This window comes from Gymnoscopelus braueri, assembly GCF_963280865.1.
Source record: "Gymnoscopelus braueri genome assembly, chromosome: 5".
NCBI classification, from domain to species: domain Eukaryota; kingdom Metazoa; phylum Chordata; class Actinopteri; order Myctophiformes; family Myctophidae; genus Gymnoscopelus; species Gymnoscopelus braueri.
The window spans coordinates 15,776,887-15,801,886 of NC_137606.1; the positions used below are offsets into that span (position 1 = coordinate 15,776,887).

At 41.6% G+C, this 25,000-nt stretch overlaps 1 protein-coding gene across 5 annotated transcripts in view; it reads right to left on the reverse strand.

Annotated features, from left to right (window-relative positions):
* Positions 1–25,000, reverse strand: part of usp2a (ubiquitin specific peptidase 2a) — a 60,059-nt gene that overhangs the window by 10,414 nt on the left and 24,645 nt on the right. For 3 of the 5 annotated variants that reach the window (XM_080428599.1, XM_080428600.1, XM_080428598.1), the window contains exons 4-5: positions 3,530–3,580; positions 1,385–1,508 (exon numbers count right to left, since the gene is read on the reverse strand). In XM_080428599.1, the coding sequence (XP_080284725.1) occupies positions 1,385–1,508; positions 3,530–3,580 (175 nt within the window). Of the gene's footprint in view, positions 1–1,384; positions 1,509–3,529; positions 3,581–19,656; positions 20,206–25,000 lie in introns of those variants that run through there. The other 2 variants (XM_080428601.1, XM_080428602.1) reach the window with 2 other exon arrangements.

Below are 25,000 nucleotides of genomic sequence, written 5' to 3' on the forward strand. Positions count from 1 at the left end.
GTGAGGCTAATATGACTCTGTAAATGTGGGTTTAGGGCTGATAAACCTTGTAAGTCATACATTTCCAAATCTTAATGTCTTCCCTGATTGACCATAATATTTTTTGGTAAATATGATGTAGGCTTAGAGCAGCATGGTTAACACATTGCGTGCCAATCGCGTAGTTCTACGCGAACCTAAATAATTGCGCAGCGTGCCAGTCGCGTAGATCTACGCGAAGGGGTCTTTTTTCTTTTTTTTTCTCACAGTGACACATTTCATTGTAGGCCTCCCTCGCAGTGACACATTTCATTGTAGCACACCGGAAACGGAAATGAATGTCAATCGAAGATTTTCGTTCCCATCCGCCGCCGCTCTAAAGCTTCCGCTAATCCGCCATTATCTCGGTGTTGTTTTTCTCCGCGCTGAACGCTGTTTAATAGAAACTGCGACTACTGCAAAATGGAATGTCGTCGATTGAAAATCTACAAACAGTTTAACGCGCGATCATAAGGTATTTAGCGAGGTCTGTGGCGACGTGAAAAAAACAAAAAAACAACAATAAATCGCTGGCACTGGTGAGTACATTATGATATTAAACTCTGGCATGGAATGTGTTAATGGAACTATCCTGTTTAAAGCTCAACATCATTCTGCACAGCAAAACAGAATATGTGAAAGCACACTGGTCTACATCTACATAACATGTGACGTAAACAAGTTGAAGAACAAATTATCCCCTTTTCTTCCACATGCTTTTTTGCTAATCCCAAGGACCTGTAACAGATCTGGGTCATTTCCCTGCCCTCAGCGTAACCCTGAATGACGACCACTTGTTTTGTTTGGTCAACAGAACATGTGAATCAAAATGTGCCCGTTTGGCAGTGGTGTAAAGTAACTAAGTGCATTTACTCAAGTACTGTACTTAAGTACAATTTTGAGGTACTTTTACTTTACCGGAGTATTTCCAATTGTCTATACTTTTACTTCTACTCCACTACATCTCGGAGGCAAATGTTGTACTTTTACTCCACTACAATTATTTGAAAACTTTAGTTACTTGTTACTTTGCAGATATAAATTATTACATTATAGAACATACATTAACCACTTTAGCCTTATTTTATACCTAGGCTATTTGAAAATAGCAGATCTACAAGCTCACACTCGCGACGCGTTGTGAGCTTGTAGATCTGCTATTTTCTAAGATTTTTGTACTTTCTCTTTTGGTACCAATACTTTTGTACTTTTACTGAAGTAACATTTTAATTCTGGACTTTTACTTGTAACAGAGCACTTCTACATTGCCGTATTGATACTTTCACTCAAGTAAAACATTTCAGTACTTTTTCCACCACTGCCAATCGTTTGCTGTTTGTCTGGACCTGTGGGGTGCTCTTCTCACCTTCCATGAGGGCTGTGTTGGTACGGCTGTTGTTGTTAAGGTCTCTGCGGTGTGAGTTGTGCAGGCAGTAGTCTCGCAGGTTGTGTGTGTTGCTGAGACACTGCAGGATACTGTTCATGAAACACTGCAAGGACATAGAGTACACAGAGTTTAATTGGGTCCCTTATGTATAATATGTTCATAATGATATACACACTGTATGTGTGGTGTGAGGTGATAAAGCCGTCTGTTCAAAAACGATTAACTGGAGAGAGAACGTCGTTGTTGTTTTGACTGACAACATACACATGGACAGAGGCAGACACACACAACTTGCTTTGAAAAACTCAACTGAACACTCTGTTACCGTCACACACTTGTCACATGTGACACGTGTCAGACGTTAGAGAGGGAGAGAGAGAGAGAGAGAGAGAGAGAGAGAGAGAGAGAGAGAGAGAGAGAGAGAGAGAGAGAGAGAGAGAGAGAGAGAGAGAGAGAGAGAGAGAACTCTCTGGACCATAGTTCAAAAGAACAGCCAGAGCCCTCTGATTAGGTTACTGTTACACACACGGACTAACAGACACACACACACACACACACACACACACACACACACACACACACACACACACACACACACACACACACACACACACACCATTTATTTTAGGAGTAGCCTCCCTGCCTGTTGCCTGGCAAATACTCTCCTACACCCACACACCGCCTTTCAATTCCAAACAAATCTCAAACCCCAACAAATACAGTTCAGAAAACGAATGTCTGATGCATCATTAAGACAAAACAAAACGAATTATCACTTGAACTAAGTTATATGTCAAACAAAACAATAGCTGCTATGAAATATGAAGATGTGGCCCACAGGACAAGGCTTTTACGACCCTTGGCTTTGGCAACATGATATGAATGAAATAAGAGCCCCTGAAAGATTTGCTAATCCAGCTACAACAACAACAGCGGTAATACTAACAACAGATGTATAATCTCTCTTTAAATGGCAAAACTACTGCTAGAGCCAGGGCGTGAGGGTGAAAACCCCTTCTAGAAACATCCAAGGATTTGTGCCTCCCCCCTCCCCCCTCCCCCCCTCCCCTTGCAACCTCAACACGGCATCACTGGCTCAAAAAGGCTAGGAGATGCTGCTAAGCTAAACCCTCAGGGCTGAGATGCTGCTGGAGGCTGCCAGCTCAGAGGCCTGGTTCATTGGTTCTCAAAGTGGGGTCCGGGGACCCCCAGGGGTCCTTGTGGGGGTACCAGGGGTTCCCCAGCTAAATTAGTTAATAAAGCATCACAATCATTTACCCCTTTATCCATATTTTAGTGCCGCGCTATGAGCTTGTAGATCTGCTATTTTTGAAAAATCGTGAACATTTGTGCAAATCTTTGAATATATATATATACATTTTTTTCTACATTTGTAACTAAAATCTTTGCTTCTGGGGATCCCTGGAACAAAACATTTACATATACATCATCATTTTGGGGGTCCTAGAGATGAAAAAGTTTGAGAACCATTGCTCTAAATGACCTCCGAGGATTGTATTGGGGTCCCAAAGACATAAATCATATAAAATGGGGATCCCGTGGTCAAATGCATATTAAACTGGGGGTCCTTGAAATAAAAAAGGTTGATTGAAGCTGTGACTATCATGGACAATCCATGGTGATCAGCAGAGTGTGAGGTTATCATGTCAACCCATAAGCTCCTCATCTGGACGGGGAATTTGGAATTTTCCAGTGGTGTAAAGTAACTAAGTACATTTACTCAAGTACTGTACTTAAGTACAATTTTGAGGTATTTTTACTTTACTGGAGTATTTCCAATTTGCAGTACTTTTACTTCTACTCCACTACATCTCAGAGGCAAATATTGTACTTTTACTCCACTACAATTATTTGACAACTCTAGTTACTATAGTTACGTTGTAGATTTTGATTATTATTACAAAACATACATTACCCACTCCAGCCCTATATACATTTCGGCCATTCTACAAGCTCACAATGCGTCGCATCGCGGCGCATTGTGACCTTTAGTTTGTAACAGAGTATTTCTACATCGCAGTATTGACATTATGTTGGTCATTGTGTCATTGTGTGTGGTTGTGCCTCTGTGTGTGCACGTGTGATGCACTGTTGCATACTTACAGTGTTTCCTAGGTTCCTTAACCCCACCAGTCCCTGGGCACTCTTCGAGTTCTGCAGAGAGACAAAGGAGTATTATTAACAAACAGGACAAGTGGCCTTGATGTAATATACAATGTACCTGTTTGTTTGTGTGTGTGTGTGTGTGTGTGTGTGTGTGTGTGTGTGTGTGTGTGTGTGTGTGTGTGTGTGTGTGTGTGGGGGGGGCAATGACTGACAGACTGTGGGCTTTTCCTGATAAGCATTCTTTTCATTCCGCATAGAATAATACTTTGTGCTGTGTGCGGCCCATTTTTCTTTACTCCCAGAGTTAAATTAACACTTAGGATTTTAATCTGCAGGGCAGGCCTCATGATCCTGTGTTAAACCCTCCTCACTTACACAGAAGAACAACATCTGACGATGGATTTCGTACACAATGAACAGAATTCCTTATTTACTAAAATGTCAGGGCAAGAAAAGAGCCGCCACTAACCACTACATCAGGTGGGGGGGGGATAATCAATCATTCATCAATCTTTATTCCGGAATCAATGGTCCACATAAAATACAATAGAAAACCATAGATAAGACAGCACCAACTAAAACACATACAAGCACTTACTCCAATGTTTCCAGTAACATGAGGAGTTACCATACAGTACATATTAATAATAAGAATGTATATATGCACATAACGCTCTGTGAAATGTGATTACATAAGTCCAGCGGCTGTTACATAATGTAGCAGTAATATGAATATACCAACAAAGGGCTGATATAGGGTTGATAAGCACACTTCTGCCCTTGGCAGGGAGAACAATAACCCCCCGCCCCCCTCCCCCACCCCATGCTAATGAGGCACTATGCTGAAGTCTCTGTGGCATTCTATGACCCCCATGATGCCCAGATTCTCCACCTTTAATGACTTAAACTGCATACTCGCTTCACGCATTGCCCGCATGGGTCCGCGCGGCTACGCAGGGGGACACCAAAGGGAGAAAGTCCCTATATACTTTGTTGAACGCTGTCCCCCAGGGGTCTATACTAACTAGGCCGCCTACGTTTCCCCCCTATACCAAATGTCTTTGCCGAAAATAGCCAATCTACAAGCTCACAACGATCTGCTTTTTTTCTCCAAATGTTCACCCCTAGGTTCATGCGGTTACATTATTTGTAATGCTCTATCAAAAGTGGAATCCTATTCCGTGTTTCCGTGATTCCCGTGATTTCTAACACGCACACGCACACGCCAACCATCAATTCCTTTATCAATCCACTCATCTCGTTCATCAGAACCTCAACTTAATACACCCTTACTAATGTGCTAACCATAAACAGCAATCACAAGAGAATGATTAGAATAATCAGTAATAAACCGGCAATTTTACAAGCGTAGCTTTTCTCAGATGAAGATAACTAGTAGTCAGCAAGGCTGCCAGTCAGTCAGTCAGTCAGTCAGTCAGTCAGTCAGTCAGTCAGTCAGTCAGTCAGCCAGCCAGCCAGCCAGGCAGGCAGTCAGTCAGTCAGTCAGTCAGTCAGTCAGTCAGTCAGTCAGTCAGTCAGCCAGCCAGCCAGTCAGTCAGTCATAGAGGCAGAGACCAGCAGCATTAGCAGCACTGGGCCGGTTACTAAACATCAGTTACCTTCTAAACATCAACTTCAGTGAGTGGTGTGAAGTAACTAAGTAAATTTACTTAAGTACGGTACTTAAGTACAATTTTTAGGCACTTTTACTTTACTGGAGTATTTCCAATTGTCTACAGTTTTATTTCTACTCCACTACATCTCAGAGGCAAATATTGTACTTTTACGCCACTACAATTATTTGAAAACTTTAGTTACTAGTTACTTTGTAGGTATAAATTATTACATTATAAAACATACATTAACCACTTTAGCCCTATTTTATACCTAGGCTATTTGAAAATAGCCGATCTACAAGCTCACAACGCGTCGCAATGCGATGCGTTGTGAGCTTGTAGATCTGCTATTTTCAAACATTTTAGTACTTTTACTTTTGGTACTTTTAAGTACATTTTAAGTACATTTACAAATACCTTTGTACTTTTACTCAAGTAAATTTTGAATTCCTGACTTTTACTTGTAACAGAGTACTTCTACATTGCAGTATTGATACTTTGATACAGTATTTGAGTACTTTTTCCACCACTGGTTAACTTTCATTTTAATCTTCCATGCAGGTGCTCAAGACATCAGCTAATGTGGCATAGCTATAGCACACATTATTATAGCAACTTCATTTTCTGTGAAGTAATACAACGAGCACAGTCATTATTTCAGCCTATGATCCATTCAAGCTATGATCCTTTATTCTGTTTATTCACTAGGAGAGATCAGGGGATACATAAGTTAAAGGGAAATATTTAAGCCTGGAGACCACTGAGACAGATTGTCTTCATATTTACGACACCCTGTGAAGAGTTTTCAATCACAATCACACAAGGATGTCATTTCTGGGAATTTTGTTTCTAACACTATGTCTTCAAGTTCAAGGTTGTGCCTGCTAAAAAAAAGGAACACAGTAACATTACATCAACAACAGTTTAGTGGCATCATGTGCTCAGTATAGGCTCACCACACCCTGGAAGGAAGTGACAATGTCAATGACCCCCCCAGGTCAACGCCTTACAGAGGCTGATTACTAACCTCTGTCCACAATGACACTGACCACAGGAGTGGTCTCCACCCAAGACACTACACCACCCCAAACACAATCTGGGAACCCATCGCCAAATGAAAAGGAAAAACAGCGCCCTCTGCTGTTTTTTACTATCTCACTTGGCTCTGGGAGGAAGTCGACGTAGCACACGTACGCAAGGAAACCGGGGTTTTGGTCTGCCTTCAGCCTTTCACTTCCGGTGGTGCGACTATGTTTTCATTCCCACTAACAATATTTCTACACGGAACACTAACACCACTTCTCCCAGAGAACATGGATCGTTTTGGTTATAAGCCCACTTGTTTCTATGGTGAAAGAGCAAGTTAAAATGTGAATATCTTTCCGTGGTTTTGTCTGCTCCGAGGACGCTATTGTTAAATGAGTTTCGGTTTGTTTCTAGTGGGGAAGGATCGGCAGACACGTAAATCCCGCCCACTACATTTGATTGGGTAAAGCGCGGCCTGCTTCCTGATCTGAAGGCACGCCCATTTGTAGGCCAGTGCGTACGCAATATGACGAACCCCCCCAACAGATTCAAACGCAGAGCAGAATCTGTTCTTGAGAGATTACCCCAAACATGACTAGTCCGGTTTCAACAGCTGGTTGCGGTGCAGACACATTAACAGCAGTCTCACTCCATTATAGCAGTGGTTCTCAAACTTTTTCATGTCAAGGACCCCACTTTGAGAAGCAATGCATTATAGGACCACACTTCAAATAGTATGCCTTCCCCACCAGTAACATTGTTACCTTGTTGTGAAAAAGGCCTCCCCACTATTATAGTAAGTAGCATATTTCCAACAAAGCATAAAAGGTAGGGTAAGTGATTTACTTTGGTTAAAATAAGTGTTAAATAGCTCTATATTCTGATAGTACTCATTGCTATAGAGTGTTTGTTCAGTAAAAGGAGTCTCCCATGTCTCTCCAGCTCCTTATTAAACAGAAAATACATTTTCAGTGCTCTCTCCTGATTGGCTTAAATGTTGTCACCTACCTGAAAATGTACTATATTATGTTTACTAAAGAGCTGGAGAGACCCCTTTGACCAAACAAATGCTCTGTAGCAATGATTACTATCCGAATATAGTACTTTAACCTCTTTAATCTGCTCTGAGGAAGGCTGCGTTCTCGCAATAAAATGAGAAACTGAGCCACTGTCTTGCCGTATTTATTTTGGAGTGCCGCTTTTTCCACTTAGGTGGTTTTTGATTTGATTTGTATACATAGCTGAGCACCCACTGCCTAAACTAAGAAGGCATCCAGAGGAAGCGCACCAGTTTTTCTTTCTTATAGTACTTTAACCTTTTTAACAAAACAAAAAAAATTACAAAAAATATCACTTACCCTACCTTTAAATATAGCTACTGTAGCTGATAATAATGATTTACCTGGTGAAGAAGAAATTGACACAATTTCAAAATGTCAGTGAAGCCATTTAACGACTGTGCGTCTGTGGCCCATATAACAACATGTCAACCTCAAGCCTCAAGGCATCTGAGAAGGTTCTTATTGCCCTAACAAGTGTGGCTCTCTCAAAGACTATGGGAAACCAAACCATACATAGATAGTGGGCATAATAAGCAGAGCAGAGGACCCTTATCTTTGTGAATATATTCCGGACCTATAGAGACAGAATCAAGGCAATAGTAAGCCTTACTGCGCCCCACCCCTGCTGGTCCGTTGGTAATGTGTACTGTACCTCCAGCTTATCCAGTTATGTGCTCTAACTGAGAAAGCACTTGGGAATGTCACAATTATATAAATAACCTCAGCCATCTGTCCCTTTTAGTTGAGAGGGAACGAGAGAGAAAGAGAGGGAGAGGGAGAAAGAAAGGGAACAGTTTAATTAACTAAGGCTTTACATAAATCCTCCCTTCTCTAAATTCCACAATGGGTGAATAAAGCACTTTATTGGCCACTGCCTCATAACATGTCATAATAACTACATAAACACACAGACCCAACAAAAACCACAAAGTTCAGATCATTTCCTGTTTGTGCCCTGACTTTAGCTCTGATTGGGTAGTTCTGTATTAACACGGCAGCAAGTTTTGCCACAACAGCCGCCCCCCCTCCGCGTCACCTCACCCCCTCGGAAACGTGTCTGTCTGTCTGACGTTGCTCAACTGCCAAATGAGTAATACAATTGCTGTCCCCAGAAATAGTACCTCTCTAATAAAAAGCATGCCTGCAAGCATGCTCCCCATTGGCCGGCCCTCAGGTTTGCCTGGCTGACGGCATGTCGCCATCACACTGTCACGTTTGTCTCCACGGCAACACTATTTCTACCTTATGATGCAGGCACGCAGGGCTAGAGGACATTATGACATCACACCACAGTGGCAACAATTTGTCAGCAACAGGGTTGTGCACGACATGTATAAATAAATGTGTGTGTGTGTGTGTGTGTGTGTGTGTGTGTGTGTGTGTGTGTGTGTGTGTGTGTGTGTGTGTGTGTGTGTGTGTGTGTGTGTGTGTGTGTGTGTGTGTGTGTGTGTGTGTGTGTGTGTGTGTGTGTGTGTGTGTGGGGGTGTGTGTGTGTGTGTGTGTGTGTATGTGCTGTATAAGCATTCTACTGTGAAGCTGAGCATGTTTAGCATGTGTAATGATGATTCTGTGTTCTCTAACATTTCAGCTAACACCCTTGATGTCGTTGTTGTTAACGAAAACCATAGGGAGGTGTTCATTCTCGAGTTCGGCTGTACTTTTGATTACAGCTTAGAGGAAGCCTTCCTAACCAAAGTGCTAAAATATCATCAGCTAGAGCAGACCATCTCTCAGCTAGGCTACAGATGTAAACTTTGGGTTTTTATCTTTGGCAGCCTAGGGCACGTGCACAAGTTGGTTGTGAGGGGCCTTCAAATGGCCGGCCTCTCCAAAAGGAGGGCCAAACAGTACTGCTCAGTATCAGCTATTATAGGAAGCCGCTCAATTTGGAGGAAGCGTTGTTTCCTTTACCCATGATTGTTGTCTGCTGTGTTTGACAAGTATGCCAACATTATTGTATCTCAAGTGTGTGTCACAGAGACAGAGAATGTGATTGGAATAAGTGAGTGTTTACAAGACTATTAAATCTATTACCTAGTACACTGTAACGCCCTCAATGTTAATTTAGCTCTGAGAGTGTACAAATGAATCTAAATGGACCCGTAAAGACTAAACTAACATAAACTAACATATCTCTGCTGTCCGGCAGAAACCAGTTAACTCCAAAATGTTCATTTTTCAGGAAATGACAAAAACAAAACACAAAGTGGAGTTAGGAGGTTTTGTTCATCATTGATAAGAACAGCTGAATGGAACTCCAAGCTCTCAATGAGGGTGGAGGTCAAAAGGGGGTGGAGCCTGGAGTCAGCAAAACCAGCTAACTCCACCCCCCTTTGGTGAACTTAGCTGTTTTAGCAGAAAGTTTGAGGATCCAGCTGGTTTTGTCAGAAGCACTTTTTAATACTTTTCATTGGTTCAATATGTTTTTAATCAACACACAGATGTAAAGGGTGTTCAATAGCACTGATTGGGGGAAAAAATTCAAAAGCGGAAACATTTTGTTAGCTGGTTTCTGCCGAACTGCAACGAATATACTACCTACTCCACAATGTAAAACGTGGCTAATCAAAGTCAATCAATTTGTCATTTATTAGACATTGTGTATAAAATGATTGTGTAAAGCATCCTATAATGACAGATAGTTCTGTTCTGCTATCATTCTCCAGTGTAATTACTGTGTAAAAGGCCATGTTAGGAGTATGTGTATTTGCTTTTTGGTATTGTTGTTTATTTTACTTTGAGTTGATGAATGCTTTATACACCCTGTGCACATACTGTGACTTTTGTTTCTGCATTTAATCATTGTGCAGCTTTACCACTTTCAACCTATACATTAAGCTCACAACGTGTCACATTGCGACACATGTTGAGCCAGTAGATCGGCTATTTTTGTCGGGGCTCACGTGGTTGAAACGACCACACGACTATCAAACTACTTCTCTCCTCAAGATGGCTGAACATGAACATGAACGACACGGTCCCAGGACAACGTTCTCTTGGCATTGTCTCCCTGGTGGGAGCCCTGAGGTCGATCCTGAGGGATGCCTGCCTGGTTCTGGGAAATCTAGAACCTAACCCGCAGCTGGAAAGGAACACTCTGACCAGCTGGTGGAGGCTTTAACCCATTAAGACCGGGAACGCATCTGTGTACGTTTTTTATTTTATTTCTTTGGCTATTCAAAAATAGCAGATCTACAAGCTCATAGCGCGGCACTGAGTGCCGCGCTATGAGCTTGTAGATCTGCTATTTTTTTGAAAAGTCGTGAAAATGTGTGCAAATCTTTCAATATATATATATTTTTAAAGCGAATATTTGCAACTCAAATCTTTGCTTCTGGGGGGGGGGGGGGGGGTCCCTGGAACAAAATATTTTCAGACGGGGGTCAGTGGCCAAATACTTTTGGGGATATACACCCATTTTGGGTGGTCCTTGACATGAAAAGCACCACTGATATTATAGCAACATACGTTTCTTTTTCAGGAAACTGTTAGGATTCAGAAGACATTTGTAGAAACCCCCCAGAAGCAAAGAATTGAGTAAAAAAAGATAGCTTAAAAAATAAATACACATATTTAAAGATTTGCACCCATTTTTCATGATTTAAAAAAAAAATAGCAGATCTACAAGCTTTAAAGGTAGGGTACGTGATTTACTTTGGTTAAAATAAGTGTTAAATAGCTCTATATTCTGAGAGTACTCATTGCTATAGAGTGTTTGTTCAGTAAAAGGAGTCTCCCATGTCTCTCCAGCTCTTTATTAAACAAAAAATGCATTTTCAGTGTTCTCTCCAGTCCTGATTGGCTTAAAGTTTGTCTCAACCTGAAAATGTACTATATTCATTTTACTAAAGAGCTGGAGATACCTCCAGTGACCGAACAAATGCTTTGTAGCAATGATTATTATCAGAATATAGTACTTTAACCTTTTTAACAAAAACCAAAAAAACAGCACCTAGCTTTAACAATTTTTTTAATAGCCAAAGAAATCTAAAAAAAATTATACAGATGCGTTACCCCCGGTCTTAAGGGGTTAAAGCTGAAAAGGTGAAACGTCCCAGAGTAGTGCCGCTGAGCCGAGGCCCAGAACACATGCAGAGAGCAGAGAGAGAGGGGCCCTGGCTGGCTGCTAATCATCCTGAGAGGAGCCTCCAGTCAAACAGTCCGGCTCCCCCACAGTCTCCCTCTGCTCTGCTGCCCTCTCCCTCTCACCTCCGGCCTCTGGACCCCCCTCCCCCCCCCCGCTTTCCTCTTTCCGTTCCTCCTTATAACAGCAGTGGAAAAAACTTCTCTCTTTTTGTTTTACTTAAGTAAAAAGTATCAAATACCGCAATGTAGAAATACTCTGTTCACAAGTAAAAGTCTGGAATTCAAAATTGACTTGAGTAAAAGTACAAAAGCATTGGTGTCAAAATGTACTTGAAATACCAAAAGTAGAAAGTACTCACTATGCAGAATGTCCCATTTCACAAGTTTTCAAAATGTATAAAAATCTTTTGAAAATAGCCGATCTACAAGCTCACAATGCAACACATTGTGAGCTTGTAGATCCGCTATTTTCAAATGGCCGAAATGTATATAGGGCTGAAGTGGTTAATGTATGTTTTGTAATAATAATCCAGATCAGATCAAAAGTAACTAGTAACTAAAGTTTTCAAATAATTGTAGTGGAGTAAAAAGTACAATATTTGCCTCTGAGATAGATAGCAGTGGAGTAGAAGTAAAAGTACTGAACATTTGAAATACTCCCGTAAGTAAGTACAGTACTTGAGTAAATGTACTTAGTTACTTTACACCACTGCTCCCTTACAAACATCTTTCCCCTCCCTCTCCCTCTTCTCTATCCAGTCCCTCCTCTGTCGGTCCCTCCTGACCTGCTGCCTTCTTCTCCCTCTCCCAGGAGTGCTAGCTACACAATAAAAAAAAAGCACAGATGAATACCTTGTGGGCCGATGGCGGATGTGGACTAATTAACAAGCTCTATGCCTTGCTGAGCACACTTGTGAATTGGCTAGGGCTAATTAGTCTGATTTGTATGCTTGCAGTTGAGCACCAACCAAAAAGGCTGACTGTAAAAAGGGTTTAAGAGGCTCTGTGAGCTACACATATATAGTGAGCTATCAAGGTTGCTGTCAATGGTGTAAAAGACAGAAGACGGTAGAAATGACCTGGGGGAGGAGAGGAGTTAGGTGTGGGACGATAATCGTTATTATCGTTTATCGTGATAAAAAAAAACGCTCACAAATAATCGTATCGCAGAGGTTTTAATTCATCGTGAAATTGTCCCCCCGTCATACACACAGGGATCAATTCACCTTTGCCGGGCTGCACATCTGGTACCACTTAAACCCTCTAGAATTGGTAAAAAACGCACCTGTAAAGAACGTATTTTTTTCACTCTCAACAACGCGTCGCGACTCGTGTCGCGACTCGCATTGCGACGTGTTGTGAGCTTGTAGATCTGCTATTTTAGTTCCACTCCAGGCTATGGATGCTGGGGTTCAAGGAGTGGTTAACAAAAGTGTCATTTTAAGAGTTTTAAGCATATTTTGATTATCACGATAATATCGTAAGTCACAATTATTTTGGTCACAATAATCGTGACATGAAATTTTCATATCGTCCCATCCCTAGAGAGGAGAGGAGAGGAGAGGAGAGGGGAGGAGACTTATCTGTCCTGGTCCAGTTCACGAGTCACATGAGGGAACATAATGTTCATATTTCTGATACATCCATGTGAGCAGACAGAGAGATGCGCGCTGCACACGAATCCTAACTGCCTCGGGGAGGAAACCCCCATTACAAATGTTCCATTCACGACTGTTAGATGCATGCTCAGCCAACCAGACAGCCACAGTTGAAATCCTATATTATCGTTCTAAAAAGCCTCTTGATAGGGGGGGTTCCTTCCATTAAGGGCCATTCCTGAAATCACTTAAACCCTGAAACCAGGTTTAACCACCTATTCAGGGCATGTCATAATAATGCGAACATGCAGCGACGATTAATCGGCTATTTTCAGCAGAGAGAATTGGTGTGGAAGGAAAAAGGTGTAAGGAGGGGACCAAGTACAGACCCCTGGGGGACCCCAGTCAACAAAGTATATAGGGTCTAATTGGTTAACTACTGTAGGTCTCCATCCTAAAGCCTAGAACACAGGACAGCTCCCTGTGGCACCCTCTCAAGTGCTCTCACTTCAGAGGAAGTGGGCCAGAGTGACCGTGACACGGCAAGCTGAGGAGGCCGGAAGAACGGAGTACACACAGATCCAGACTTTTAAAACCCACTTGCTGAGTGAAGGGAGCAAGCGGAGAGAAATGCAACCCTTGAATGGGAGGGTGAGAGTCAGAGAGATGGTTCCCACACTTACTCCATGACAATACCATCACATGGGAGCCCAAACTACTGATATGTTTCAGTATCAGTGTCCAAATGTTATATATGTATTCAGTTCAGTTTCTGCATCTGAATTGACTAGGCCACAGTTTGGGACTAAGGTAATTAGTAAAGGGTCTGTGGAGGGTCACTTGATTAGTTAAAAAAAACAGATACTGTATGAACCAATGTTTATAACATCTTATTACATAACTCTTTCAGTCATGAAATATGTAATATATGTAATAAAATGTAAAAAAAAAATTCCATGACCGGAGAAGCAGAGAGAGAGAGAGAGAGAGAGAGAGAGAGAGAGAGAGAGAGAGAGAGAGAGAGAGAGAGAGAGAGAGAGAGAGACGGATTACCAGTATAAATTAACTAAGCACATCCGGATTAAGGCCTGAGTGAAATAACCATGTCATCTAGACCTCCCATTATTCACATGACAAGTAGATACATTGACCTAAAAAAAAGCCGCTGGGTTATTACCAGGCCTGAAGAATGTGGGGGGCATGTAGTCAGTCACATAAGATGAAATCTTAAGGAAAACTGGACAGACTGAATTAAAGCAGAGTCAATATCTGGAATGAAACAAAGATGGAAATGATTCCAGGCCTGAGCTCAAAGGACAAACAACCTGGAGGTCCAACTGTCCAGCAGCATTACTGTACTCAAACACGACCACACTCTACGGAATGACTGCTATGCTTTGCTTCGCTCTGAATGTGAAAATAAATAAAATATCACAGGCCTAAAGACAGACATGGCGGGATATGTTCTGTTTCTCTTTTCTCGTAAAGGGCTCTGTCCCTTACAGGAAAGGACTACTGTACTGCACAGTGTTTCTGTGGAAGAAGATTATATTTTTCTATCGACAACCGTGTAGGTTTTAAATCTTAAAATAACATGGTGACAGATTGCAGGGGCCAAAGATTGTGAAACAAAATCAACTAGCTAAATAAACGTTCAATTACAATGACAAAATGCCTGGGGGGGGCATACAAATATGTGGGTCAATGATTTGTTTGGTTGCACCTGTCTTGCAGCCTACTGGGATCCCAGACTTATGTTTATTTTGAAAACATTGAAATGAATGTGAGTGTGCAAATCAGGGAGGCAAATGAACATCAGCCACATGCTGCTGAATATTGGCAGTGAAAAATAATGTATGTGTTTACCCTCTTAGTCATTTTTGCTGCAAAGTAGTGCTGTGATGCATCGTGAGCTAATAGAACTGCTATTTTCGGTGTGCGACACCCGCACGCAACTAATAAATATAAATCAAGCTAAGCAATACCTCCAGTTCCCATGAGTTGACAGACTTGACACACAAGAAAACGACCAACTTTTATGATCCTTCCCAGCCATACTACTCAACAACTATCGTCACTGTCGGGTGGAAACCTTGTAAGGCTTGTATGTCAATTTTTTTCAGGAAAAGTAAAAAATAAATAAAAAACAATGTTACAATGGATGTTGTTCTTATTCAGTCACAAGCTCTTGTTAATACTTGTTCAATATTTATAAAACCCAAAGATGCACTTAATCACTTTCACTATCACTTTAAAAAGCCGTTCTGCAAGCTCACAACGCGTCACATCACGACATGTTGTCAGTGAGCTTGTAGATTTTTTTGCTTCTTTTGAGTGACACTGTAGTATGACGAAGCAGGGAATTAATTTACGGAAAAAAATAACAAAAAGTATGAAATATGGAGATATAGAATCAGAATTTATTTATTAACTTTATTGTCACATCACAGTCTACTATTAAGAATTGTTTTTTTTTTTTTTTGTGATACAAGATTTCTGCCAGACAGCTACAGACAATATGCAACCCAAGCCCACCTGGCATGGCATGCCATCTTATTGATTGGTTTGGCAACCCTTTGTGAAGAGAGAACAGTTCGTTCTGTTCTGACCTAGTCCACTTCTGTCCGGCTTTCCCTCTCAATGGGGAACAGAAAGTGACACGTTCGCTCACATACCTTACCGGCACACACATGCAGTGTTCACACAAACACTTGGCACGGAACGAGAGGCAGTGAGTCTATTTATTTCTTCCTCTCGAAAAACACAGAGAGCTGAGATGAGTCAACAGTGCTATAGCTGTGACAGCGCCAGGTGATGTAAATCCACAGCGAGCAATCTCTCTCTCTCTCTCGTTCTCTCGTTCTCTCTCTCTCTTACACACACACACACACACACACACACACACACACACACACACACACACACACACACACACACACACACACACACACACACACACACACACACACACACACACACACACACACACACACAGACAGACAGATCCTATTTCTGAGAAGAATGCTCAACTAGCCCCGCAGTCATTTCACTTCACAATATTATTGAGGAGACCAACCACCCCCCCATGTTCTGTTGCTGCAGGTATCCAGCTAGAATGCAATGTGGTTTAGATAACAGCTAGCAGTGGCAGGGTGGTAAAGCAACAACAAGGGGGGGAAAAAAAGCTGTCTTGTTACGCAACCGTGTGCTCTGCTGCTTCACACCTTCTTGAGTCCACTTTCACACATATCTTCACTGGGGGAAGCAGCGCTATGTGCTGAGCAGCATTGTGAGTATCATTCAGCAGTCATCATCAGCAAGATGTTTCCTCCGTTCCGCCTGACTAGCTTGATGTGTTTAACCCATTCAATCCGGGAACACATCTCTGTCATTTTAGATTTCTTTGGCTGTTCAAAAATAGCAGATCTACAAGCTCATTGCTTGAGCTTGTCGATCTGCTATTTTTGAAAAATCTTGAAAATGTGTGCAAATATTTAGATATATATCTTTTAAAGAGAACATTTGTCAAATATTTTGTTCCAGGGACCCCCCCCTTCCCCCCAGAGGCAAAGATTTGAGTTACAAATGTGCACATTTTCACGATTTTTCAAAAATAGCAGATATACAAGCTCATAGCACACCACGCTATGAGCTTGTAGATCTGCTATTTTTGAATAGCCGAAGAAATCTAAAATGACAGAGATGCGTTCCCGGATTGAATGGATTAATCATGGGATACAAACGACAAAGTAATAGTACAGTTAACGGCAGAAATGAAAGGGAACAAATCAGCAAATGGGACATTTGAAGTACGTATATTATCAAAAGTGGGGTTCTTGCAGGACGGAGCTAATGAGCTGATCACACTAGAATATCCCTCATCAAGGAGTCAGCGCTTCAACTGGGCTGAGAGAGGCTGAGAGAGGCTGAGAGAGAGAGGCACGAGGTTTGCACACTCCTGTAGTGTTGTAGTGAGACCTACACACTGAACCCATAGCTCATTCAGTGCACACATGCATACATTTTCGGTTTCAGCTCAACCCAGCTGATCGCTGCCCACAAGGTGGCACGGAGCTAGTTAGGGGGTTAGGCGTCTTGCTCGAGGACACTTCGACCAGTCATATTTGACACATTGCTGGCCAGGCCTGGAATCAAACCTGGGATAACTGGGGGACTCCTGCTATACCCAGGCAGGCTCTCTAACCATTCAGCTAATGTATGCCGCACCCAATGGTTGCTATAATCCATCTGCAGCGTACTTTTTGGGGGATTGTACTTTATTCTACATACTTGCATAGGAAGTGAATAAAGACAGACACATTCACACACGCGCATGTCACACGTGCGCACGCACGCGCGCACACACACACACACACACACACACACACACACACACGATGCAAATGCCCATAGATACCGACCACGGCACACATTTCCCTGACATGCACGCTGTGGCCCAAGCAAGAGGAGGAGAGAAGTGGAGGAAGACTGGAGCAGGCGGAGAGTGATAACACCAAGCGGCTAGGCGGGTCAGCACTAACGTGTGTATTCTAATGTGATTTCCCATTACATAACCATTACATAGCCAGCAGCACACAGCTGCTCCACAACACACCGTACAGTAGCTTTGGACGATGGATGCTACTGTATGCACAAATGATGGCAGTAATGATTACTAAAACCCACCATGCCGTCCTCTCTTAGTCTCTTCAAACCATGAAGAAAAGTCTCCAAGCAGGCCTCAGCTATGAGGTAATATTGCTCCTTGCTCCTGGAGAAATTATGAGCTCTAAATAGACTCAGTATATCTTTTGAGATTTATTGGTCAGATATAGATTTAGATGTATAGCCTGGTACAGTTACTAAGATCGATGTCTTTGCCACTTATAGTGGCAAACAGCAAGGCAGTCAAATGTCCTCATATGACTGGTATAATATCCTCATATGACTGTCATATGACTGTCATATGTCCTCATAATACTGTCATATGTCCTCATATGACTGTCATAATGTCCTTATATCATCAGCTACATTCACAACAGAACACTGCCCTGAATAGCGATTGATTATGTGTCTCTCTTCATCATTGTACATTTTGTTCCATAGATGAGGGCACTGGCAGATATCATGGAGGAAAACAATAACAGTCCAAGACATCTATATACAGTACTGTAGATATTCTACTCGTACCAGCCAAAATCCCATAACATTTCCTGTCCTCATTTTGATATCATACAATATACATAACTAAACAAAAGGATTTCCAACAGTGATGTAGCCATTGTCTGCTCTGTATTTATAAACACAGCAAGTACACAATGTGATGTTAAGTGATGCATTCCTAAAGAGAATCCTCTGATCTTGTGTTTTGATATGGATCTCTTACATTGTGTAAAGCATTGGTTCTCAAAGTGGTCCTTGGGGCAAAGTGTGTTAATACAGCATCACAATCGTTTTAACCACTTTATCCATCTATATGTTGGCTATTCAAAAATAGCAGCTATTTTTTAATCTTGAATAATTTTACATTTTTGTCTCCGCCAGGCCGAAGGCATGGTGGAGAGTATGTTTTACCCTCTGTCCGTCCGTGTGTGTGTGTGTCCGTCTCAGCCAAGCTAACATTGGTCAAGCTTCACGTGACATCACAATATGTAATATAAATAGGTAAGACAGGATTAATCAGGAACAGTACTCGCCTGGCGGAGACCTGTGCTCCGAGGAGCACATTTTCTAGTTTTAGATAAATCTTCTCTTCTGGGGGTCCCTGGCACAAAAACAATTAAAGGGGCCCTTGACATGAAAAAGTTTGAATACCGCTGCACTGGTGTGGAGGATCCCATTTTTTCCACTGATGACAGTTTGTATTTATATCCCCCCCTCCCCCACCCTATATGTTATATGCAGGCAGCTATTACATACTGTAACAGTGGTATAGTATTGGTCAGAGTTCAGTGTGTGTGACAGAGATTAAATAGGGTTATATAACCAGTGACCTGGCAGAGAGAGCAGGCCTTCTGATCTGATCCTATACCACGCAGTGCAGCGGCTTAACGGAGAGGCTTATACCGCTGTACCGGCATGACTCACTCTCTCAACCTTCAACATACCGAACCAGACACATGGGGGCTGCACACTCACTGCCTACACATCGGAAACTAGAACTCACACACATTCACCTAAATATCACGCCTGATGATCACGCTATACACGGCAAAACGCTTTGATAATTCATTATGATTCTATTCGGTTACAAGGAACGGGATTATATTATCAGCCTTGAAAGTAACGGACAAAGAACGATGCATCCCTCCAGTCGGATACAGGATAGGTGGGCACTATAGGGACATCTGGGCACCTCGATGTAAAATTGGCTATTTTCTCCAAAATGTTAAAAAATAAAATATTTGAAAAATGTAATGTTAAGTATACATGATGTGAACATGCACGGAACATCATTATCAGACTTAATTTATCTTTCCACTTCTTGTTTATGCCCCAAAATGACTGGATATACAGGTTTTTGTAGCAAATTGCAACAAAACCTGTAAGGACTAATATGTCTCTACAATTGCTATTTGCTACTAGCAACTGTAGAAATATTAGACCTTAATTGTCGAACGTTTAAGCATGTTCTAATCATGTATACACACACACAGGATAGGTGGGCACTACTACTACTACTAGGGACATGATGGGCACCTCGTTCTTCCAGGATCTACAGGTCTCTCTCTTCCTACCTTGGCTTGGTTGATGAGGAGCCCTACGAAGGTGGACACCAGCACAGAGCCGGACATGCTGCCCTTCCTGTGCTTCAGAAAGGGGAAGGCGGCGGGCGGAGAGTCTTCTGGGACAGTGACCGTGTAGGACTGTCTCAGGCTGGGCATGGTGCTGCTGCTGGTATACCGGCGCGATGGAAGAATTACACCTCAAGAATGTTCCAGGCTGTTCGTGGTGGTTCGCTGTCGAAATGTATTTATTTTTGATAAATAAACGAATATTTCCGGGGAAAAACACGAACGAGATCAATTACTAATATAGTACAGCGACTCTCACAGTCTTGATTCCCGTTATATAGAAACTTGCCATCCACTCACGTAACGGACCCCGGCAGCAATTTATAAAAAAAAAGCGACGGACCTGTTGTGGCGCTCCCACAGTTTAAACTGAGTTTATACACACAACGATCTGTGATTAAATGATCGGTTTCGTTACGGAACACTGCAGCGCGAGTGCGATATCATTGTATTTCTATCAGTAGGCCTACTACTAGTGTCCGCGACGTCCGTATCCAGCGTAAAAAATACATGGTGTGTAATGTGTGTGTGTGTGTGTGTGTGTGTGTGTGTGTGTGTGTGTGTGTGTGTGTGTGTGTGTGTGTGTGTGTGTGATGAGCGGAGTCTTTGCCGGTGAAGACCCGCCCCTCTCTCGCCTGGGTAAAGTGGGTCCACATTAACGCACACATAACAAACGTCACGCTGACATTAGCCTGGGGGCCTTTTTACGTCAAGCAGCACCACTCATCCATCCATCCCTTCGTTCATTCATTCATTCATTCATTCATTCATTCATTCATTCATTCATTCATTCATCCATCTCAAGGATTAATGATGCTCCATAATGGCCCAGTCAGTGGTGGAAAAAGTACTCACATTTTTTACTTAAGTAAAGGTATCAATACTGCTATGTACTAGAAATACTCTGTTACAAGAAAAAGTCTGGTAATCAAAATTTACTTGAGTAAAAAGTACAAAAGTGTTGGCATCAAAATATACTTAAAAGTACAAAAGTAAAGTGCTCATGCATAATATCTCATTTGACAAGTCTTCATAAAATACATGAAAATCTTTTGAAAATAGCCGATCTACAAGCTAACAATGCGGCGTAAAAGTACAATATTTGCCTCTGAGATGTAGTGGAGTAGAAGTAAAAGTATAGAAAATTGGAAATACTCCAGTAAAGTAAAAGCACCTCAAATTTGTACTTAAGTACAGTACTTAACTAAATGTACATAGTTACTTTCCACCACTGCCATTCATTCATTCTGCAAATCTCAAGGATTAATGATATGAATCTCCATAATGGCCACATCCACTATTCTTGACCAAGACACATCAGTCTGAGAGAGAGAGCTGGCCTGGCCTATATCTATTATAAAATGGTGGTGTGTGAGTCATTGTAAATTAAACCCATTAAGACCTGAGGCCGCTTCTACAAATGTCTTCTAAATCAGTAGATCTCTCTTTCAAGATTTTTTAAAAAATGTTCAAAAATAGCAGATCAAGCTCACAGCGCGGCACGAAGTGACGCACTGTGAGCTTGTAGATCTGCTATTTTTGAATAGTCAATGCTAAAATAAAAAATGACAGACTTATAAATCATAGGTTAATTTATCCTTTACACATTTTAACACATGTGTACAATAGGCATTTTACATACAGCCAATGAAATAAAGGTGCACTGATATGGCTCAGACTTTAGCTTTCAGCTAAATATAGTGAAAGGAAGGAAGTTAAGAGTGGCATCAAATAACCAGAGGCCCACTGAAAACCACGCATTTTCAACTGTAATAATCGAAATGAATCATCATGTAGCCCGGCTGTCGAGAAACGCAAAGACAGCCAAGTCGTTTGCAAGGTGTTCTGCTCTCACTGTTGAAACTCACCTCTGTTACTACAACGTCTAAATATATCTGGTGATGGTGGCTGCTGCTAGAGCGTAGACTCTATGTCATAACATTTGTTTAATATAATCACTGGATTACTGCCTTTCAGTTTCATCACCTTGGTGAAGTGACACTAGTGTTCACACACCAAAGCATGACAGGATTTATCTGAGCACAGCAGCACATTGCCAAAAGAAGGGCTCTTTGAGGGGGGGGGGGGATATTATTAGGTCTAACCTGCAGTAACACTGTTGGCTATTATAAATATCTCATGAGAAATATGACATTATTGGAGAAGTTAATATATTTAATGAAATAAGAAATTACACATCTAATCATGATGAGAGAGATAACATGCAGTAAAGTTATTTATGTTTTATTATTTATATGGTATATTTATAACTCTGAGAGGGTACACATGTTTACTGGGTCCATTTGGTCACATTTTGTAGAATTGTACTTTTGACAACATTTCTAAGAAGGGACTCTTGGGGACCCAAACTTACAAAAATATATTATGAATTAACCACTTAAGAGCCCTATTTCAAATATAGTGAAAATAGCCGATCTGTAAGCCCACAGCGTGTCGCATTGCGACGCACTGTGAGCTTACTGTGAGCGGCTATTTTCACTATTTTTGAACTTTTTATTAGAAATGTTCTAACCCATTTAGACTCCTATACGTTATACCTTTCAAGCCGGGAACACCCCTGTGTGTAGTTGTGGATACATACAGTATGTAGCAACATAATATATTTTTAATTCTACTGAATAAATATTGGACATTTTTCAGAAAACTTAAGTCAGGCTTTGGAAGGCGTTTTTAAGAATCGGCCTCAGGTCTAGAAACTGCACTTCGTAGTTTGTACTTTTGAATACTTGCGGTAGTATTTACCTGAGTACCAGTATATACTTTGTCCACCACTGCTAACCAATCTTCCCCAGCAAAGCTGTCTATGCTCCAGTGGACAGGGGGCTTACAGCGGAGCAGCCTACCCAACAACAAGGCCCCTGTGTGGGCTGAACCCATGTGTACAGGGGAAAATAGCACCATACCTACCGACGCAACTCCCCAGCACAAATCTCATGACCCAGGCTCAAGCATGTGTACACAACAAATATGTGAGGAACACATTCCACCGCCGGGCACAGTGTGTGTGTGTGTGTGTGTGTGTGTGTGTGTGTGTGTGTGTGTGTGTGTGTGTGTGTGTGTGTGTGCGTGTGTGTGTGTGTGTGTGTGTGTGTGTGTGTGTGTGTGTGTGTGTGTGTGTGTGTGTGTGTGTGTGTGTGTGTATGTGCGTGCGTGCGTGCGTGCGTGCGTGCGTGCGTGCGTGCGTGCGTGTTTGTTTGTTTCTTGGACTGTGAAACGTCCTCACGCTGGAAAACTACAGAGTCATAGGGAGCAAAGAATAGATGTTTTAATTTTGATCTCTGACACACAGAGCTGAGCAATAGCCAAATAAATTTGACAAAGGTTCTCCCACTCTTGTTATCTCAAAGAGGGAAGGAGCACACACACGCACACTAGGAGAAAAACAAGTTAAAAAGCACATATTTTACTAGTGATAACCTATTTGCTTCCTGTATAAATGTAGCCAAGTCAGCACACATTGTTTTTGGAGGCAGAAGAATCAAATTCCAATTGTTGTCATTGGTCTTAAGCCTTTCACTACAACATGTACTTGTCTGCTGTACTGCAAGGAACATAATATTCTGCTGTAAGTGTTGATATGACTAGAATTACACGGTAAAGTTCCTGTTCCGGAACGGAATAAAGCATTCTGTGCAGCCATCGATGCAATTCAGTATTTTATGCCAACTGTTTACAGTAATCAGTCTGTTAGTAATGCTCAAACTATTTGAATCAATTAATCTCAACATCAGGTTTATCACGGAACAAGTCTAGCTTTAAAATCTCCTAATGGGATTTTACCTTGAAATAATTTAACTGGATAACATTTATCTAATATTACAATATGCATCGGTAAGGGCTTACGAAGTTGCCTTGCAATTATGCATTTTCCGTTCTGATTCAAAACTGAGAAGTGCTTACGATGCAACGATTTAGGAGAAGACAAAGCAATTTAATGCTGCTTTTGGTATAATTTGTCTCCATTAGAGTAATTTAAGAATCAAACGTAATTTTAACCAATCTTTATGGTAGAGTATGTTAAAAGAATATAATTAGCACATCTGCAGTGGTTGGAGGTGGAGCCTCTGTACTCTTCCATTGAGAAACGTGTCAGGTAGGACACTCTAACTAGTACTGCCTGAAGCTCATAGCGCAATATCTCCCCGACCAAGTGAGGATGCTTGGTCAGGCAGATCGGTAGAAATGTGGTCTCTCATGTGGGAGACCTGAGTTTCAATCTGGGGTAGGACATGAAAGCTGTGGATTGCAGCTTTAACATACTTCTACTGTATACACTCTTAGAAGGCAGATAATGAAGTTAGTGATATCAGTATTGGAATCGGTGCATGCTCTGATGCCTTAGATTTCCCCTCGGTTTGCCAGCTCTGGGAAGTGTAATACTGAACTGACTTTTTCATCACACTGACCCATTTAATCTAATACCAAGCAACACCATCACTGAGGGAAAAACAAAATCCAGCCAAATCATACGAGACAGATTATGTTTAATCAAACCATAAGCTGTCTGATCAAGATGAGAAAGAGCAAGAAACAGACTAAATACATTATTGAAAGGGAGAGAGAGAGAGAGAGAGAGAGAGAGAGAGAGAGAGAGAGAGAGAGAGAGAGAGAGAGAGAGAGAGAGAGAGAGAGAGAGAGAGAATGTATTTCACCCTTGTATGACACTCCGGTATTTCTGGAGCGTTATAACAAGTGTGGGATCTATTTCTTTGTCGCTCTTATCACCGTATTTTAACTTTATGTGTTTTTTCGTAAATTAACGCCCTACTTGATCATATTACGGCGTCACACACTAAAGTATCAAAAGTAGCAGATCCACAAGCTCGAAACGTGTCGAGAAGCGAAGCATTTTGAGCTTGTCGATACACTATTTTTGCTATTTTTGAATTTGAATCCTGAAAAGTAAGAGTTTTGGACATATGAGGTTTCCACCCGACAGCGACAATTTGTAGAACGGGGTGAATGAAAGTGTGTTGATGTTTTTATGAGGAGCTGACTCCAAACTTAGAGCCGGAAGAAGTGACATGTTAACACTGTGTACATGAACTCAAGTCAGTGCACAGTATAATGCCTTCTTTAAACCTCAGCTTTTCTGAATAGGAGTGTCGCTACAACACTTATGTCATCTGTGAAATAGTACTAGAATATAATCAATTTACTGATTAGGCACTTTCAGAATAAAAGTATCCACCCAGTTGGGATTAATCATGAGACTATAAACCTGTTTATCAGTTGTACTTTGTTTGTCATATAGGCACCACCCATT